The sequence below is a fragment of the Bufo bufo genome, chromosome 3 (assembly GCF_905171765.1).
Source record: "Bufo bufo chromosome 3, aBufBuf1.1, whole genome shotgun sequence".
NCBI classification, from domain to species: Eukaryota; Metazoa; Chordata; class Amphibia; order Anura; family Bufonidae; genus Bufo; species Bufo bufo.
Genome location: NC_053391.1, coordinates 327,626,281 through 327,645,568, shown reverse-complemented (window position 1 = coordinate 327,645,568; position 19,288 = coordinate 327,626,281). Strand labels below are relative to the sequence as shown.

The following is a 19,288-nucleotide window of genomic DNA, read 5'->3' as shown; positions in this document are numbered from 1 at the left end:
TATATCCCACATCATGAGTAACCATGTGTCTCGTTGCTCTAACAATAAGGACATGGACCATAGCCATAGTTTTGGTCCATATCCGATCCGTGTTTTTTTGCTGATCAAATGTGGACCTATTTATCTCAGTGGGGCCACAAAAGAGGTGGACAGCTTATCCGTTTGCTGTCTGTTCTGCAGCCCTGTATAAAAATCTCCGTTTTGTGGACAAGAATAGGAAATTTCTGCAGGAGTTTAAAAAAAAAAATGGCAGCATGCACTCGTCTGGGATCCGCAGACAGAACATGGATCCTTTGAAATCAGTGGGCATATACAAATGGAAGCAAGCACTACTTTGGTTAATGTTCTAGACCAGACATGCCCAATAAAGTCTATGGGTCTGTGAAAACCATAAGCAGCACATCTATGATCTATGTTTGGTCTGTTTTTCATGGACTATTGCTACTAGACCCTTTTTTGGACTAGTGGTGCATGTGGATGACACATGGAACAAAAATGGGCACAACAGAGAAATCTTTCCGGAAAAAAAAACAGACATGTAGTGTGTCTCCCTCACACTACATGTCTGTCTGTTTTTTTTCCAGAAAGATTTCTGTGTTGTGCCCATTTTTGTTCCATGTGTCATCCACATGCACCACTAGGCCAAAAAAGGGTCTAAGGGTAAACTTTTCAAGCCCTGCATGCCAGAATTTTGGTATCCAAAAATTACAAAATAGAGCTTTGACTTTTTGGGCTTATTTCCACAAGAGCCTGCAGCATTTTGAAATTTCACTCCACTCACTCCAGTTTTGGAAAGTGGGCAAGGTTATTATGTCAAGTTAATTTAACCCGCTCTGGACCTGCACTGTACTTGTACAGTGGAAGTCCGGTCTTTAAAAATGGCACCAGCTTGTATGCGCCATAGTCTCTGGGTTTCTGCTGTTTTAAACGATTGGGGGAACCTTTTAGTTGTATGTGAGGCACGACTCCTTAAAGGGATTCTGTCACCTGGATTTTAGTGACCGCTTTTAACATCACATCAGTCTGCTTGTTTTGTAATAAAACATACTAGTATTACTACCCTAAGTGTTGTCCTTTTGTCTAGAAAATCGCTTTTATTAATATGGTAATTACTCAAGTAAGGTGCCCAAGAGGCTGTCCCTCCGGTCGTTGGTGCCCAGTCGCGCCCCTTCTCCTGGAGCCCAGCACCGCCCCACTGCTAATTTATTCACTTCTCATTGCCGGCTGGTGCGTGTGCAGTGCGTCCTGTGAGGCCGATTCCAGGCGCTGACATGTGTATCCACGGAATGCGTTCGCTGAGCCATAAGCTCGCGCATGCGCCGTGGATACACATGTCAGCGCCTGAAATCTGCCTCACAGGACGCACTGCACATGCGCCAGCCGGCAATGAGAAGTGAATAAATTAGCAGTGGGGCGGTGCTGGGCACCAACGGCCGGAGGGACAGCCCCTTGGGCACCTTACTCGGGTAATTACAATATTAATAAAAGCGATTTTCTAGACAAAGGACAACACTTAGGGTAGTAATACTAGTATATTTTATTCCAAAACGAGCAGACTAAAATCCAGGTGACAGAATCCCTTTAAGAACATAGCAAAAAAAAAAAAATGAATACATAAAAAAATAAACATCATAGGCATCGTTGCGTTCTAAAACACCCGTACTATTAAAGTATAAAAATATTTATCCCATACAGCGGAATGGAAAAAAAGAATCAAATTGGCCAATTTCACAATTTTTTGCTCTTTTCACCTCCCCAAAAATCTTGAATTAAAGGTGATCAACAGGTCATACACACTCCAAAATGGTATACATACTACTAAACTACACATCTGTGGCGGTGATGCCTTTAAAGGGGTTCTGCACTTTGTTTAAAGTGATGATCTATCCTCTGGATGATGTCACGACTTGTATCCACTGGCCTCTGCGCGGCTAAGCTCCATTCAAGTGAACAGAGCTTGGCCCAGCCCAGGCCAGTGATACTAGTCTTGACGTCACTGGGCCAGCGGTAAACAGTGAGAATGCCGCGGCGCTACTGGAGCGCCGCTACCTTCTCAAACAGCTGATCGGCGGGGGTCCTGTGTTAAACAAAGTGCAGAACCCCTTTAATTACAAATGGGGTGAAATTGGAAAAATGTTTTCCAGCTGACCCCTACTTCATATGCAATATAAAAAATAGTGCCCTTGGAAAGTACAACTTGTCCCGCAAAAAAACTATAAAAAAGTTGTTACTCTGGGAATCGGGGAGTAAAAAGTGAAAGCTCAAAAAAATCACAGGGTGCTGCAACTTTTTAAGTCACAAAAGTTGTCACAATCTTACACTAGTAAAGACATGGTATAGAAAGTGGAGTAATATCTCAAGACAGAAAAGATTCACCAAAATTTTCAAACATTGTGCGACATCTGATAAATTTGGTGCAAACTACAGCGACGTAGACTTCTTTAAAAATCTATTAGCTCTTCATGGAGTGAAATGAATGTTTTTGTGTAGATCTTTAATGCCAGGACTGTATTAGCAGCTCCGGCCTCGTGCACGCCCATCGAGCCTGACTCTACCTCTAGTGCAGTCGTTTGGATGTGTCTTTCTAACCAGTGCTGACACAGTTGCAGGATCACAGGTGTAAATTCCCCAGCCCCTAAGTGTCTCTCTCTGGGGGATCTGACACTGAGACAGCGTTGCTATCTCGCTCCTCAACAGAGACGTGCTAAGCAGCGAGTACCTGCTGAGCGCCGAGGAACGCTAGGATCAGCATAATGTGCTCCGTGCAGACTTTCAGGGGTCTCCATATAAAGTTGAAAGCTCCAAAATAACTATAATCAAACTTTTTTTATAAAGGAATGGTTTGTTAACTTGACAGCATTTTTCTACATTATTTTTTATTTGGTGTGTTTTCTCAATGGGCATAATGAAATGAATTCTGTTTTGTGCTTTTACTCTTCTCTAAGTCTGTTGACGATGAAGGACGTTGTTCACTTTGGTGCCGGATGAAGGATGAGGTTCCCTGACCTGTGGTTCAGGAGGCACATGTAGCTTTTGGGTCCCTGCATGCAGTATCCTGCCATTTGTACCAGTGATCCCCATCATTTCTGAAATTTGTGGTTAGAGCTATATCAATGACTGTTAACACTACCGTAAAGGTGGCCAAACATATAACATTAATGTTCCCCAAAGCCGCAGATTTCGGCAGGATGGACCAATCACCTTATGTGTGTTAGGGCCACCATACACATTGAGTAGCTGACTGCTCCACCTCCGCTATACACATACACATTTGTCTCAGCCAAACTTTTGTGTGTATTCAATAGGGAGAAGGGAGAACAAAAGGATCGGGTGAAAATATTCACTTCTTTCCCCCGACATCATCTATTGGGGAAAAAGTCTAGAGCGGACGCTGACAGCCCAACCCGCCAATACACTAATGTGTATGAGGGGCCTTTAGACTTCTGGCCAATGGTGGGGGGCTCACAAGGATTATAATTGAATGCATGTGCCCAGCTTTAGAGGTATATCAATATCACTTGACTTCTGATCAGAGAAGCTCTAGCTTTCGCAGCCTCATCCGTACTTTCCTTTGCCAGATCTAGCATTTAATAAAGTTGATATAAATTCAGCTTGATTTTCACACTTGTTACAAGTCGCCTACTCCATCCGTTTAGGGATGATTTTGTTTATTGCCTCTCCTCTATCTGCATATAGCGAGCACACTGATCGCTATGCCTTTTACATTGCATTAGCAATGAGGCAGGGATGTGCCAACTTTTGACCTAGGTTGAATAACATTATTGTGACTTTGCGCCCGCCCTCGTGTGTCGCTTCCTGCTGTGCTGGTTTCTTCCTGTACACTCCCCGTTCTCTCTCTCCCCCCTTTTTGTTACTGTCATTGCCGCCAGATGTCTCTCCGCTGTCAGTCACCACCCCTGGTAGTCTCACCGTACGGCATGTCTCGTCACCACCGCACCACTGGAGCTGAGAACTTGGTAGAATTTCACGCTCTGCTAAATCCAAACCGCAGCTCAAGGTTTTAGAAAATGATGGGATTCAGAGGCTTGGCTGTGTATTGGATTGCAAGTGTATAGGAATAGCACATTTGCCTGGTTCATATTGTAGATCTATTACATATGGCCTGTTTCCCTTAGAAGCATTCATAGCTCTTGTTGCCAGATTTCTGAAGATTGACGACCTCCACACATGACAGTAGTGGTCCTCTATTGGTCTGCCAGGGTACAGTCCGATATGAACAGCACACGTATCACTGCGTAGCTAGGTTTGCCATTCAGAAATCTGGGAGACCCATGTGAGTCATATGGAAATATGACTAGCCCATGGCTTTCCCAAAAACAGATGCAGATGAAAGCATTGAATCCAGTGTTTAACAACTTGACGGCCAAAGGACAGAAAGATTTCTAGTGGCGAAGCCAACCTTTATGTATGGTAATATACAATGAGACTGTGGGAGTATGGATCCTGCGCAGGATAGGGAGTCTTAGGTCAGCAGCCTAATGCTTAACTGTTTCTGGTTTTGAATGGGTAAAACTCTGCCAGCTCATCCCTTGTGCCCGAGCGTGTCAAGAGGAAGTCTGACATGGTAACTGGCACAGATGTATTGGTTTAATTAAAACTGCCTCACACCCTTTTATTTATGCCTGAGCTTCTCACACATGCAGAAAGCTGGCATCTCGAGAGTCGCACAAACCTTTAGCGAGACATCTCCTGCACCGCTCTTTAAACACTGAGAGCCCCCCTCCTCCCCATCCCTCCTTTTGTTAATTGTGGCTGCGTCTCGGATGTGTAGGCATAAATAAATGTTAGAGCGACTAATTAAATTAAAGTATTTGGGGAGCACTGACTAGGACTGCAGCCTCTTCTGCCCAGTGCCTGGTCATTCGCACTACTGGCACGTGCTTGGGTCAATCTGCTGTCTGCACAAAATGCAGATGACACACACATGTCTTGAATGTCTATGTTCACATGTTGTTGTTTTTTTTTGTTTTTTTTCCCTCCATTTAATTTAATTTAACCCTTTATGTAATTACTTGATTTTAGAAGTTCTTTTCATAAGATAAGAGATAACCTTCATCTCAGTGTGGTAACCTAATGTTACTTTGAGATGTGTATTTTGAAGGGGCTTTCCTGGATCAGAATATTGATGGCGTATCCTCATGATAGTCTCATCGATATGAGATTGGTGGGCTCCCAACTCTCATCTTTGTCCCATTCACTTTAATAGGACGAAGCTGCAATATCCTGCATTGCCGCTACTAATTAGACTGGCTGCAGGTAGACTGACCAATCTGTACAATGAAGATAGTGCTATGCGCACACAAGGGCTGCGGCGCCTTCAAATTGGTGATCCCAGGTTCTTAGTCAGTGTTACATTGGTTGCTGGCTGAGATGTTCCATATCTCGGCCAGCAACCAATATGGCCGTACACATTAGATAAGTATCTGGGTTGTTTTGGTGTTTTTTGCTGGACCCACTACCATCTATGAGTGATAAGCTGCCACCGCAGGTGTCTGGCAGCAGGAATAGGAGTAGCTGTCACCTGAAGAAGCATTCCACAGACAGCTATCTATGGAGCATGCCCAGCATCATCATTTTGTCATGCTGCCCTGGCAGGTTTCATTCATGATGTTTCAAGAGTCCTTTAATACTTGGGACTGAGCTGTAGTATCGGACACACTGTTTCTGGCAATAACCCTTTTTACTAATCTTAGACAACCCCATTAGCTCATGGTCATGCTTGACAAAACCCTATTCACACTGTAGTCAATAATCCTGTAGGTTGTAAATCAGTCAGACTTTTCCATTAGAAGAATCACCTTCTTAAATGGCTGCAGGGAACATTCACCATCCTGATGGCAATATTATTGCCTGTTAGGCTGAGGAAAAACCATGTTTACTGGCAACACCTAATGTACTTGGTGAGGAGTTAATGGTTTCCCACATGGAGGTACAGTCCTGATCAAAAGTTTAAGACCTCTTGAAAAATGGCAAAAAATCATATTTAGCATGGCTGGATCTTAACAAGGTTCCAAGTAGAGCTTCAACATGCAACAAAAAGAAATGGGAGTGAGACAAAACCTTTTTTGAGCATTCAATTAAATGAAAACAACGAATAAACTGAAACGGGCTGTTTTTCAGCTGATCAAAAGTTTAGGACCACACCTCCAAAAAAATAAATAAACCCCCCCCAAAACAGAAATCCAACTTCCAAACATGAACTCAGTAATAAATAGCTCCGTCGTTATTGTTTATCACTTCAAAAATTAGTTTCGGCATGCTTGATGCAAGCGTTTCCATGAGGCGAGTGGGAACATTTCTCCAAGTGGTGAAGACGGCCGCACGAAGGCCATCTACTGTCTGGAACTGTTGTCCATTTTTGTAAACTTCCCTTGCCATCCATCCCCAAAGGTTCTCAATTGGATTTAGATCAGGGAACACGCAGGATGGGCCAAAAGAGTGATGTTATTCTCCTGGAAGAAGTCCCTTGTCCTGCGGGCATTGTGTACTGTAGCCTTGTACTGTTGAAAAACCCAGTCATTACCACACAGCCCTCAGTCATGAGGAATGCTCTCTGCAACATCTGGACATAGCCAGCGGCCGTTTGACGCCCCTGCACTTCCTGAAGCTCCATTGTTCCACTGAAGGAAATGGCACCCCAGACTATTATGGCGCCCCCTCCACTGTGGCACGTAGAAAACATCTCGGTGGGATCTGCTTGTCATGCCAGTAACGTTGGAAACCATCAGGACTTTCTTCCACCTTTGAATGTCCCATGTTTGGTGCTCTCTTGCAAAGTCCAAACGAGCAGTTCTGTGGCGTTCAAGGAGACGAGGTCTTTGAAGACGTTTTTTGTTTTTGAAGCCCTTCAGTCTCAGATGCCGTCTGATGGTTATGAGGCTGCAGTCAGCACCAGTAAGGGCCTTAATTTGGGTCGAGGATCGTCTGGTGTCTTGATGGACAGCCAATTGGATCCTCCGGCTCAGTGCTGATGAAATTTCTTTGGGTCTTCCACTTGACTTTTTTGTTCCATAACCCTCAGGATCATTTAAGAAATTGCAAATGACTGTCTTACTGCGTCCCACCTCAGCAGTGATGGTGCGCTGTGAGAGACCCTGCTTATGCAGTTCAACAACCCGACCACGTTCAAAAAGGGAGAGTTTTTTTGCCTTTGCCATCACAACGTGTGTCTACCTGACAGAAAATGACATTGAATCCACATCTTTGCACAGATTTGGCCTTTTAAAGGCATGTGGTCCTAAAATTTGGATCAGCTGAAAAACAGCCTGTTTCAGTTTAGTCGTTATTTTCAATTAATTGAATGTTCAAAAAATGTTTTGTCTCACTCTCATTTCTTCTTGTTGCATGTTGAAGCTGTACTTGGAACCTTGTTAAGATCCAACAATGTAAAATATGATTTTTTGCCATTTTTCAAGTGGTCTTAAACTTTTGATCAGGACTGTATCATGGTTACCATTGCTGGTGGGTTGGCACCTACCCAGACTGTGCATCAATTAGGATGTCTGAAGGACAGTGTTGTGCATCACAACTAGTCAGAAGGTATACAGTACCATGATTGGAAATAAACTGCTCCATTTTTCTGCTTGATGCTACATCCAGGCTGTGTACAGGGTATATGGAGCATTTCTGACCGTCAGAAATATTCCTTATTGCTACATCTCTCAATCTTCCAGTCTCCTGGCTTTCAAGAACAGGCAGCAGTCCATGACCTGATTCCCAGTGGGTAGAACTTGAAAAGTTCAGTTATGATGCATGTAAATCAGTCTGTATTGCATGTAATAATCTCAATCCATGTCTCTGCAGACTCCTTACCATGTTAACTTGCTGCTGGCTGGTTACGACGAACATGATGGACCTTCCCTCTATTATATGGATTACCTAGCAGCTCTGGCAAAGGCACCTTTTGCAGCTCATGGCTATGGAGCCTACCTCACCCTCAGCATCCTTGACCGCTACTACAAGCCAGGTATGATGAGTTGTACAATCTTCCTCATTTATAAAAATGATCTTCAGCTCCAAAATGCAACGTGTGGCATATTTTTTTTTTTTTCCCTTTACAAGATATTTTGTATATGACATAACAGGCAAGTAAGTATAGTGTTTTGCCTGTTAAGTCATATACAAAATATCTTGTTAGTTAAAGGGAATATCACCAGCGACCTCCCGATCCAGCTGTTTGCATAAACATATAGCTGTGGTTCATCTAATTAAAACGCTGTTTTTCTTTTGTTGATCCGAGGCTTTATTCCCAAGCTATGATACGTTTCTTAATATGCAAATTTGGGCTTTGGTGCAATGAGGGCATCATTATTGCTCTTGTTGCACCCAAGCTTCCCTCCTTTCTGTGCGCAGCATCGCCCGTCTCCATTGATGGGAAAGCAGCGAGAGAGAGCGGCTGGCCACAGAAAGGAGCGGAGCTTGGGTGCAACAAGAGCAATGATGATGCCCTCATTGCACCAAAGCACTAATTTGCATAATAAAGTATCCTCATCCCTCAGGAAAGGAGCCTCTGATCAAAAAAAAAAAAAAAAGAAAAACTGTGTTTTAATCAGGTTAACCACAGCTATGCAAACCAAGGAGGTTGCTGGTGACAGACTCCCTTTAAAGCGAATTGATATTTCAAAACCAATGATTTCTATCTCCGCTGCTAAATGTTAGTTAATTTTTTTATGTTCATGACTTGAGGGAATGTGGGACCTGGAGGTAGCAGAGCAGAGTCAGTTTAGAGAGGCTGCTTTGCAATGCAGCCCTCCAAACATGTTGTAGCAGTGCTGAGAAGTTAGTGTGATGACACCCACACCTTGCTGGGGCACAGAGTGTAGAGTACCCCCTGGTGGGACCTAAGTATCGCCTACACCCTCTTTCTCCAGTGCCTCTTTCGCTGTCAATCATCGCTTGTCTTTAGCACCCTTTAGTTGCTGGTCTTTCTAGCGCGTGGCTGTGTAAATGTTTCTACACTGACTGGAATGGCAAACTACTTGTATATTATTAATATAGAGGAGTTATGAATGCAAACCACAAATTGGATAATTGATATCAGTCTGTATTTCCCTGTCTTATGCTTTTGCACCTTTGCTATTGCATGACTACTAATATTTTTATTATGTTTGCATAGTAACATCAGGCAGAAAGTGCAGAATTTCTCACTATATGCTCCGGAAGGGATTGTAATAGTGTGCCGCAGGGTAACATTGTTGGGGTTTCATGGCCTGGGACCCAGATATTTCCTCAAAGGAATGGACTGTAGCCTTTGGTGAAGTGTCTGAACCCCTCCACTAATGCAAGGTTTCCCTACAGACAACAATGCTGCATGTGGTGTAGTGAAGAGAATCGGGGGCTCCTCGCCTAATTAGGGGTCCTGTTGATAGGTGACACATATCCTTTGTGGGACAACACCTTTTAAAGTTGTTTCTCCTGATACTGGACCTTTTCCTGGCATGCGGATTACTCAACAGGTTGTGCTCATCCCACTTTATTAGTAGCTGTACTAAAAAACAAAGGAGCTTAAATCAATACCACTCAGCATGAAGCTGATAGTAAAGTCAGCTGACCCATCCGAAAGCCACTCATTATAGCCCGGGGTGGCGAATGGAGATCATTCAGTAGCTCTCTGAGGGCGGCACTTTCCTCCCAAGACTGGAATTCTGTCATGCCTCCCTCACCAACATGACTAATTGATTAGCTTTTAAGTTATTGGGAGGATTTGTCACATATGGAACATGTTTCTTTCCCATGAAGGTTATTAGAAGGGGGTGGAACAAGCTTATTGCTTTTTTTCCGAATGTGTACACTTTATTACGGAGACAGACTTGCTGTTTCCTCTGAAAGAATTGGGGTCAATGCTCCCAGTCTTTGTCTGCTACCTATGTAGAAGAATGCTTTTTAGAAGATCCTGTCTCTGTAGACCATCAAATTCTGGTTCATACAGGAACTAACAAGGGCTAAGGCTGGCCATATTTGTAAGATACCTGTTGGCAACGGCTGTCTTTCTTGACCCCCTGAATGGGGGGGGAGGGAGAAAATCACTGACCAACTACTCAGTGGCTTATCTTCCCAGGAGCCAAAGGTTCTAGCATGTTGAAATCAGTCAGCCCAATGTTAACCTTCCCCAAAATCTGACATCAAGGGAAAGTGGAGAGTCCCCACCAAAATAAACTGGTTTGACTGCAATACATCTAATGTCTGTGGTCATCTTTACAGTCTGTAGTCCAAATTAGGGTTTTATAGATTACTTTTTGACGTAGTGTCACAGTGCGGTTCACTGTGACCGTTATCCCTGTAGGCTGGCTGCATGTGCCCTTGCATACTGGCTGCAGGCTGTTACCTGTGCAGGCTGGTTGCTTGGGGCTGCGTGCTGGCTGCGGTGTCGGTGAACGTGTTTGTATGTCTGCTGTGTCACGGGATGTTGGCTTTCCCCGTGATGCTTCGGTTTGTCAGTGTCTGGTTTAGTTGTGCTCTGGCATACTGGCTGCGGGTGTCGCCGTGCTTGCTGGTTCTGTACCTGCCTGTCTTGTGATCTGTACTCCGGTTCTGTTGGGGTTAACTTCCCTGATCGGTGCCGCCTTATCCATCTAGTGGCTGTGGGACTGGTGGTCAGTCTTGTCTGTGCCTGGCTACGTGTAGCACCTTGCTTCTGTTCCTGGGAGTTCCAGTTCCCCTCCTTCGTAGTGTCACCTGGTTTTGCATTGTTGGTCTTTGTTCTCCTGTACCTGTTATGTCCTGTTCTGATCTGTACCTGTCCTGTATGATGTTATGTTCCTGGTCTGTTCCTTGTTCGCCTAGCAGTGAATAACTTGCATCTGATAGCCTGGCAGTGCTTAACTGCTTCTGTTGGTTTGTCTGTCCTATGTCCTGCCTTCTTGATGGGGTCCCTGGCTTCCCCGGAGGGAGAATCCCTGCTCTGTGTGTATCCCTAGCCTGTTCTGTGCCGTGTATCCCTAGTCTGTGTTATCTCTTGTTGAGCCGATGCTCCTGGTTACGTGTCTGCTCGCCTGTCTACGCTTCCTGCCGGTACCTACTCAGGTACCTCCTGGTCTGCCTGGACCAGCTGCTACTGACACTGGGATTGCTCTGGAGTCACCCCTGGCAACTACCTTCCGGTTAAGTCTGTCCTCACCATCTGAGGCTCTAGTGAATACCAGGTACTTGCTTAGTCACGCCCCTCCAGAGTATAGCCAGTCAGTGGCACAGTGGGTCCACACCCGCTGTTCCGTGTAGCAAGCGCATGTGCTACGTCTGTATATCTTGTTGCAGCTCTTGCAATATGTTGCTGCTGGTCTGTGTTGCCGTGTCCTGTTTCCCTGACGTCCCGGAGGTCTGCCTTGGACTCCCGGCACATGACGCATAGCAAGGCATTTTTTTATTGAAGGGACCAGAAGACACATTCCCACCATTTTTGACTCCTAGAAGACAGTGGGATATCAGTCGCTGGAGGTCTTCAGTTTAGCACAATAGTTAAAGGGGTTGTCCGGTTCAGAGCTGAACCCGGACATCCCTCCATTTTCACCTCGGCAGCCCCCCTGACATGAGCAGTTCATGCTCCGATGCTCTCCTTTTCCCTGCGCTAAATCGTGCAGGGCAAAGGCATTTTTTGGAGATCCGGTGACGTACCGGGGCTCTCCATGGGGCTGCCAGGAACCCCGGTGATGTCACCGGCACTGATGGGCGGGATTTAGCTCTGCCCTAGCCAGTAAAACGTCTAGGGCAGAGCTAAAGCCTGCCCCTCAGAGCCGGTGACTTCACCGAACACACTGCCGGGCGGAAGTTTCCGCCCGGCAGTGTGTTATTAAAAACCAAAGAGCCCGTGCCCTGCACGATTTAGCGCAGGGCAAGGGAGCGCATCGGAGCATGAGATGCTCTGATGCTAGCCTCAGGGGGGCTGTCTGAGTGAAAATAAGGGTATGTTTGGGATAAGATGTCGGGATAAGAAAGGAGAACAAGTCTGTTTTGGCCGACAGCTATTCCGTTTTAAACCGCAGCAGCTCAATGAGCAGTACTTGGATGAGGTCCTCCTGCCTTTCTTTATGACTTTCTGGTTTGTTTCATTCTAGATCTCACGCGGGAAGAGGCAGTAGAGCTTCTAAAGAAATGTGTCGCAGAGGTAAGAAAACTGCTTAAAGATGAGTGTAATGTCACAAAATCGTGGTACTGTCCCTGATGGTGTAGCCGGCCAGATACTGGTTACATGGGCAGTTGTGTGGAATTAATGAGGGGCAGGGGCTGCATGATATTACTCCTGAGACCAGGGCTTTTAGTATCATTATGAAATGTAATAGAACGCTTTGGATTGGTCCATCTCCACTTTTGGCCGGCTAAAGATACAAAATTGAAATTTCACTGATTGATCATTGTTTTTAGACAGATAGTCACCAGTCCCTGGGTTTAAAATAATTATTTATTTTTTATGAGAAACAGTTGAACATTTCGTCCATTCTTCAGCCAGTGGTAAAATGATATCCTCAAATATGCCCTCCTTGCTGCTAGTATTTTCTTACAAGCACCGTCATAATATTTGTGTTCACCTGCATAATCCTATGTTAATAGCCCACTAATTTTAGCCCTTTCTGGCTCCTTTGCATTCATTTAATTACTTTTAGCACCTTTTTGAGAAGGAGCTGCTTACTTACACACACCTTTTTTTTATGATTTGTTTTTGTCTTTCAGCTCCAGAAGCGGTTTATCCTGAGCCTTCCTTCATTCACTGTGCGGGTCATTGATAAGGATGGGATCCATGATTTGGAGTCTATTCCTGCATCAAGTGTATAATCTTTCCCCGCCTGTTGCGTTCATTTTTTACCTGTTGATTTCTACCACTTTTGAAAACTTGTTTCAAAAAATTTCCCAATAAAGTGTGGGGCTGCAAAAAAAAAAAAGTCTGAATATTATATTTTAGAGTGTCTGTTGTAGTAACTACTTGCATTCTCCATGAAGTAACTATTCTGGAGCATCTATTCTTATAACTCTGTTGTGGTGTTCTTCTATTATTCCTACTAGAAGTTTATGAATCGATTGCCAGCAGTTTGCAATAAAGGTCAACAGACTGTTCAGGGACACTCCCCGAACTTCTAACACTAAATTGGACCTTTGTTGCAGACTGCTGGCAATTCATTCTGTAATGTCTAGCAGGGATAATAGAGGAATGACACAACATAGTTTTATAGAATTGTTATTTTATGGGGAATGCAGGAAGTTAATACAACATACATGTGAATAGAGGTGTTTGAAGAAAGATCTCCAGGTTTTGCTATATTGGGGTACATTCAGACCACTGTATTTATGGGGCCGCATCCATGTCGCAGTTTTGCGGAACAGATGCGGACCCCTTCATTTCAAAGGGGCCGCAAAAGATGCAGACAGCACACAGTGTGCTGTCCACATCCGTACTTCTGTTCCGTGGCCCCGAAATAGTGGATAGATAGAGCTTGTCCTATTCTTGCCCGCAATAGTGGTCAAGAATAGGCATTTCTATCATAGGGCTGGCTGTGTGTTTTCCATAAAATCCGAAACACACGCAGCTGATATCCATGTTTTGCAGATTGCAATTTCTAGACCGCAAAACACATGCGGTTATCTAAATGTACCCTTAGGGCAGGCATCCTCAAACTGCGGCCCTCCAGCTGTTGTAAAACCAACTCCCACAACGCCCTGCTGTAGGCTGATACCTGTAGGCTGTCCGGGCATGCTGGGAGTTGTAGTTTTGCAACAGCTGGAGGGCCGCAGTTTGAGGATGCCTGCCTTTAGGCTGGGTTCAGACCTGAGCGCATTTTATATGGGCGTATAACGCGCGTTTTTGTCGCGCGTTTTTTGCAATAGTAAACGCGCTTTTGACGCGCGTTTGTGTGATTGACTGCAGTGTCCTATGGCCACAAACGCGCGTCAAAACGCCCCAAAGAAGCTCAAGAACTTGTTTGAGCGTAGGGCGTTTTTCAGCGCGTTCAAACGCGCTGTAAAACGCTCAAGTGAGAACCAGGGCCATAGGGAAGCATTGGTTTTCATGTGTTGAGCGTTTTACAGCGTGTTTGAACGCGCTGTAAAACGCTCAAGTGTGAACCCAGCCTTAGAGTATGTTCACACAAACTTTTCCACAAGCAAAATTCCACTGTTGAATTGAATTCTGTGGCCCTCTGATTTCTGCCATGGCTTTGCAGTTTGCAGTCAGGGATCTGCCTGTGGCTTGAGCTATTAGTAGGGTTAATTCAGCAGACACCAGCTATGGTTCCCAGTGGTGTGTGCTCCTTACTGACATTAGGGTGGCTTCCCATTGAGAACAATAAAAAGCAGTTTCCATACTGATTTTGCCACAAAATCTACTGTGAGAATAACCCCCACTTGTGTGTTTAGCACCCATTTTTAATGATTAAGTATTGTAGTGTTCTCTGTAATACTTTGTGCTGTGAGTGAAGAAGAGAGGGAAGGACAAACATCACACTGGGTAGAACCTATCCAATCAAGATTTTTTTTCATGACATATTGTACTTCTTGTTGGTGGTAAATTTGGGCTCACATGTTTTACCTTTATTTATAAAATTAATCCCGAATTTTCAGAAAACTTTTCAGAAAATTTGCAATTTTCTAAATTTACTTTTCTCTGTTTTTAAGATACCATACAAAATAGTTATTAATTAACAATCACCATGTCTACTTTATGTTGGCATCACTTTGTTAATGTCATTTACATTTTCTTTTTTAAGACATTAGAAGGCTTCGAATTTTAGAAGCAATTTTTTTAAGTTAAGAATTTCCAAAACAAACTTTTATAAGGACTAATTCAGTTTGAAGTGACTGAGGGGCTTACGTAATAGAAACCACCCATAAATGACCCCATTTTATAAACGGCACCTCTCAAATTTTTCAAAACTAATTATAGAAACTTTTTAACACTTTATGAATTAAAGCAAAATGGAGGTGAAGTTTAAAAAAACAATTTTGTGTGCAGATTTTCCATTTTAATCCATTTTTCCTATAACAGTAAGGGTTAACAGCAAAACAAACCTCAGTATTTGTTACTCTGATTCTGCAGTTTGCAGAAACTCCCCATATGTGGTCCTAAACTGCTGTATAGGTACTCAGCAGGGCTCATAAGTTAAGGAGCACCGTATGGTTTTTTGAGGTTCGATTTTGCTAGCATAGGTTTTTAGGTATCATGTCATATTTGTAGAGTCCCTGAGGTACCTCTACAGTTGAAACACCCTAAGGCCTCTTTCACACGGGCGTCCCAGGTTTGCTCCGGATGCGTCGCGTGTGCATTGCGGGTGCAATGCGTTTTGCATGCGCGTGATCTAAAAAACTGAATGTGGTACCCATACCCGGACTTCTTCACTGAAGGCTAGGTTGGGTTAGGTGTTTTGTAGATTTTATTATTTTCCCTTATAACATGGTTATAAAGGAAAATAATAGCATTCTTAATACAGAATGCTTAGTAAAATGTCGATTTGAGGGGGGGAAAAAAATAAAAATAAATACTCGCCTCATCCACTTGTTCGCGCAGTCGGCATAGTCTTCTTTCTTCTTCTTCAGGACCTGCAAAAGGACCTTTTGATGACGTAATCGTGCTCACCGCATGGTGAAGTCAGCGCAGGTCCTGCTGAATGAAGATAGAAGATCCTGGGGTTGTAAGACGCAACTTCCGGTACTTGGAACGCATGCGGAGGGCTAACCCTAAGGCCATTATTCTGGTATTCACCCTATAACCCCTGAATAGGGATCTGGACTTCGCTGTAGGCAAGCAACCAGATCACTACATCCTGGGGTAGTTGGCAGCTGACCCACTGAAGTCAGGGACTCCGGTGCAGGCATTAAGAGCTCAGGATACAGAAAACACACCAAAGTCACAGGAGCAGTCTGAACAGTCCCTAAGGCTTAAATGCAGGTTACTAAATCCGGCCTGCACACATGTAGTTTAGATGAATAAAGACACCGGACAAACCAGCAGGTAGTGAAGACACAGGTAGGCAATCCGCAAGTAAATGCAACCTTTTTTTTGGATATATTCATACATTTATATACCTGCATGACATAACAGAAATAAGGACGTGCATATAAATGATCAAAACAAATACTACAGTTCTGAGATATATGGCACTCTGGCTGTAGACCTGTGATGGGCAGTAATTAAGGAAGAATACAACTGGATTACGGTAAGTTATTTACATACCATCAAAAAAATTATCAACTGCACCTTCAGTTTTATACTATTAGAGACATATATATACTCTGCCATATGAAGTACATAGTTAATACGGTTGAAAAAAGACATACGTCCATCAAGTTCAACCAAGGGATAGGTGGGGATGCGAATCCCAAAAGGAATTGAGACTCGGATTTCTACACATTTTCATAAGCATTAATGTTTTTTAATTTTAAGAATTCGTCTAAACCCTTTCCTGCTGTGACCACGTCCTGAGGAATCTATTCCACAGCTTCACAGTTCTTACAATAAAGAAGCTTTGACGCTTCCGGAGACTGAACTTTTTCCTCTCCAATCGGATGCAGTGCCCCCTTGTCTTTTGAGCTATTTTTTTTTTTGTATGGCCCTTTATATAGTTGTATATGTAAATCATGTGTGTCTCCCCCCCCCTCCTTAGACGCCTCTTCTCAAGACTAAATAAATCAAATTCTTTTATTTTTCTTCATAACGATGACCCTCCATTCCCCTTATCAGTTTAGTCGCTCTCCTCTGTACTTGTTCCAGCTGCAGTACGTCCTTTCTATGTACTGGTGCCCAGAACTGGACTGCGTATTCCAGATGAGGCCGCACCAATGCTTTGTAAAGTGGTAATATTACATTCGTCCCCCCCGAGTCCATGCCTCGTTTAATGCATGACAATATCCTGGTGGCCTTAGAAGCAGCTGATTGACATTGTATGCTGTAATTTAATCTACCATCCACAAGCACACCCAAATCATTCTCTATAAGTGACTCTCCCAGTGCTACATCACCTAGGACATATGAATCACAGAGATTATTAATACCAAGGTGCATAACTTTACATTTGTCCACATTGAACCTCATTTGCCAAGTTGATGCCCAATCACTCAGTGTTCAAGTCAGCTTGTAGTTTATGGACATCTTCCATAGACTGTACAGTACTACATAGCTTAGTGTCATCTGCAAAAATAGATATGGTGCTATTAATCCTGTCCTCAATATCATTTTAATAAATAAATTAAAATAAAGGGCCCAGTTATAAGTGGTGTACCTTTTGGGTACACCACTTATAACCTGGGACCAATCTGAATAGGAATCAATGACCACAACTCTCTGGACACAGTCCTTCAGCCAGTTTTCAATTCAATTACAAACTGTACTTTCCAAGCCTATAGACCTTACTTTACCTATTGAGTGTCTATGAGGGACAGTATCAAAAGCCTTTGCAAAATCCAGAAACCCTACTTTCACAGCCGCCCCTCTGTCCAGGCTACTACTCGCCTCCTCATAAAAACAAATCAGGTTTGTCTGACAACTTCTGTCCTTGGTAAACCCATGCTGGTTATCACTTATAATAATATTTATAGTCACATACTCCCGTATATAGTCCCTTGAGAGTCCTTCAAACATTTTTCCCACAACAAAGGTTAAACTAACTGGTCTATAATTACCTGTGGAGGACCTTGATCCTTTGTTGAATATGAGCACCACGTTTGCCTTGCGCCAATCACTTGGCACTGTACCAGTACCTAGAGAATTTTCAAAAATTATAAACAGTGGCGCAGCAATGACTAAACTGAGCTCTTTAAGCACTCTTGGGTGTAATCCATCTGGACTCGGAGCCTTGTTTACATTTACCTTATTTAACTTCTCTTGGACCATATCTACAGTTAGAACATCCAGTGATATACTCAATTGGCTAACAGCCCCAGCACCACAGATATCAGCTCCTTTCTCTTCTTTTGTATATACAGAGCTAAAAAAAAACTATTTAGGAACGCTGCCTTTTCCTTATCTTCAGTGACTACCCACCTTTACCATTATTTAGATGACGTACCTGCTCAGACCTAGGTTTTTTAGCATTTATATATTTCAAAAACTTTTGGGGATTTGTTTTGCTTTCTTTTGCTACCTGCTGTTCGTTTTGTATCTTTGCTAATTTTATCTCCTTTTTGCAGATTTTATTAAGCTCTTTGTAAACTTCAAACGCTACAGCTGACCCCTCATACTTGTATTTTTTAAATGCCCTCTTTTTGTATTTTATTGCCCTTTTTACAGTAGCTGTAAGCCATGGGGGGGGGGGGGGTAATTTTACTGTAGAGCCTGTAACCGACCGAGAAGTCGGCCCAGTTCTCCATGAACCTAAACCCTTCCTTCCTGCATCAGATTCTGAGCCGCTTATTTAACTCCCTAAGCTCTCGTTGTCTCTCTGTTGACGCTTGTGGCACTGGTAGTATTTCTGAAAACACTACCTTGGAGGTCCTGGACTTGAGCTTCTAGTTCCCTAAAATCGTTTTTAAGGACCTTCCATCTCCCACTGACTTTGCCATTGGTGCCAATGTGTACCATAGCCGCCAGGTCTTCCCCAGCCCCACCCAGAAATCTGTCAATCCGATCCGCAATATGCCGAACCCGAGCACCCAGCAGACAACACACTGTTCGGCATTCACAGTCTCGGCGACAGATCACCCTGTCTGTCCCCCTAATAATAGAGTCCTCTACCTCCAGAATCTGCCTGACCTTTGCTGCACTCCTTTTCCATCCTTCCTGCAGCGGTCATCCTCCTGGTTGCTAGCCAAACAGGCATATTTACTAGGGCGTTCCAGCTCAGGACTAGCCTCCCTGGCACTTTTCCCTCTACCCTTTCTTCCTACATTAACCCAACTGCTCACCTGATATTCCTGATCTTGCCCTCCTCCTCCCACCTCCATTTCACTGACCTCAGTCAGTGCCTGCACAGTGAGGTCGAAGCCTCTCTCCAGTTTTGCAATGCCCCTAAATATTTCAAGCTGCTTATTTAGATCCAAGATCTGGGCTTCCAAATATGCAACATGATTGCATCTAGTGCAAATGTATTCACTCTTGAAAGGCTCTTCAAGGCACGCATACATTGCACAGGACACACACTTGCTAGCATTGTCCATGGAGAACATGTGTAAATGGGGAAGAACAGTATAGTAGGAAAACGGTACCATCATGCAAAATTTCTAGATTATGATTTTTAAAAGTAATTTCTTAATCATGCAAGTTGTGGTCATTCATTGATACATATATATGGGATAGCCTTATTATTTATGTGTTCGCACTATTTAACCCCTTCAGCCACAGTGACATACGTCA

The 19,288-nt window shown here is 43.7% G+C and overlaps 1 protein-coding gene across 1 annotated transcript in view; it reads left to right on the top strand.

The window, feature by feature from the left end:
* The window catches only part of PSMB2 (proteasome 20S subunit beta 2), a 30,304-nt gene extending 17,392 nt beyond the window's left edge, over positions 1 to 12,912 (top strand). Inside the window, exons 4-6 of the mRNA XM_040424380.1 lie at positions 7,825 to 7,987; positions 12,072 to 12,121; positions 12,685 to 12,912. Of these exons, the coding sequence (XP_040280314.1) occupies positions 7,825 to 7,987; positions 12,072 to 12,121; positions 12,685 to 12,786 (315 nt within the window). The 3' untranslated portion in view covers positions 12,787 to 12,912. The remainder of the gene's footprint in view (positions 1 to 7,824; positions 7,988 to 12,071; positions 12,122 to 12,684) is intronic.
* The last annotated feature ends 6,376 nt before the right edge of the window (positions 12,913 to 19,288 follow it).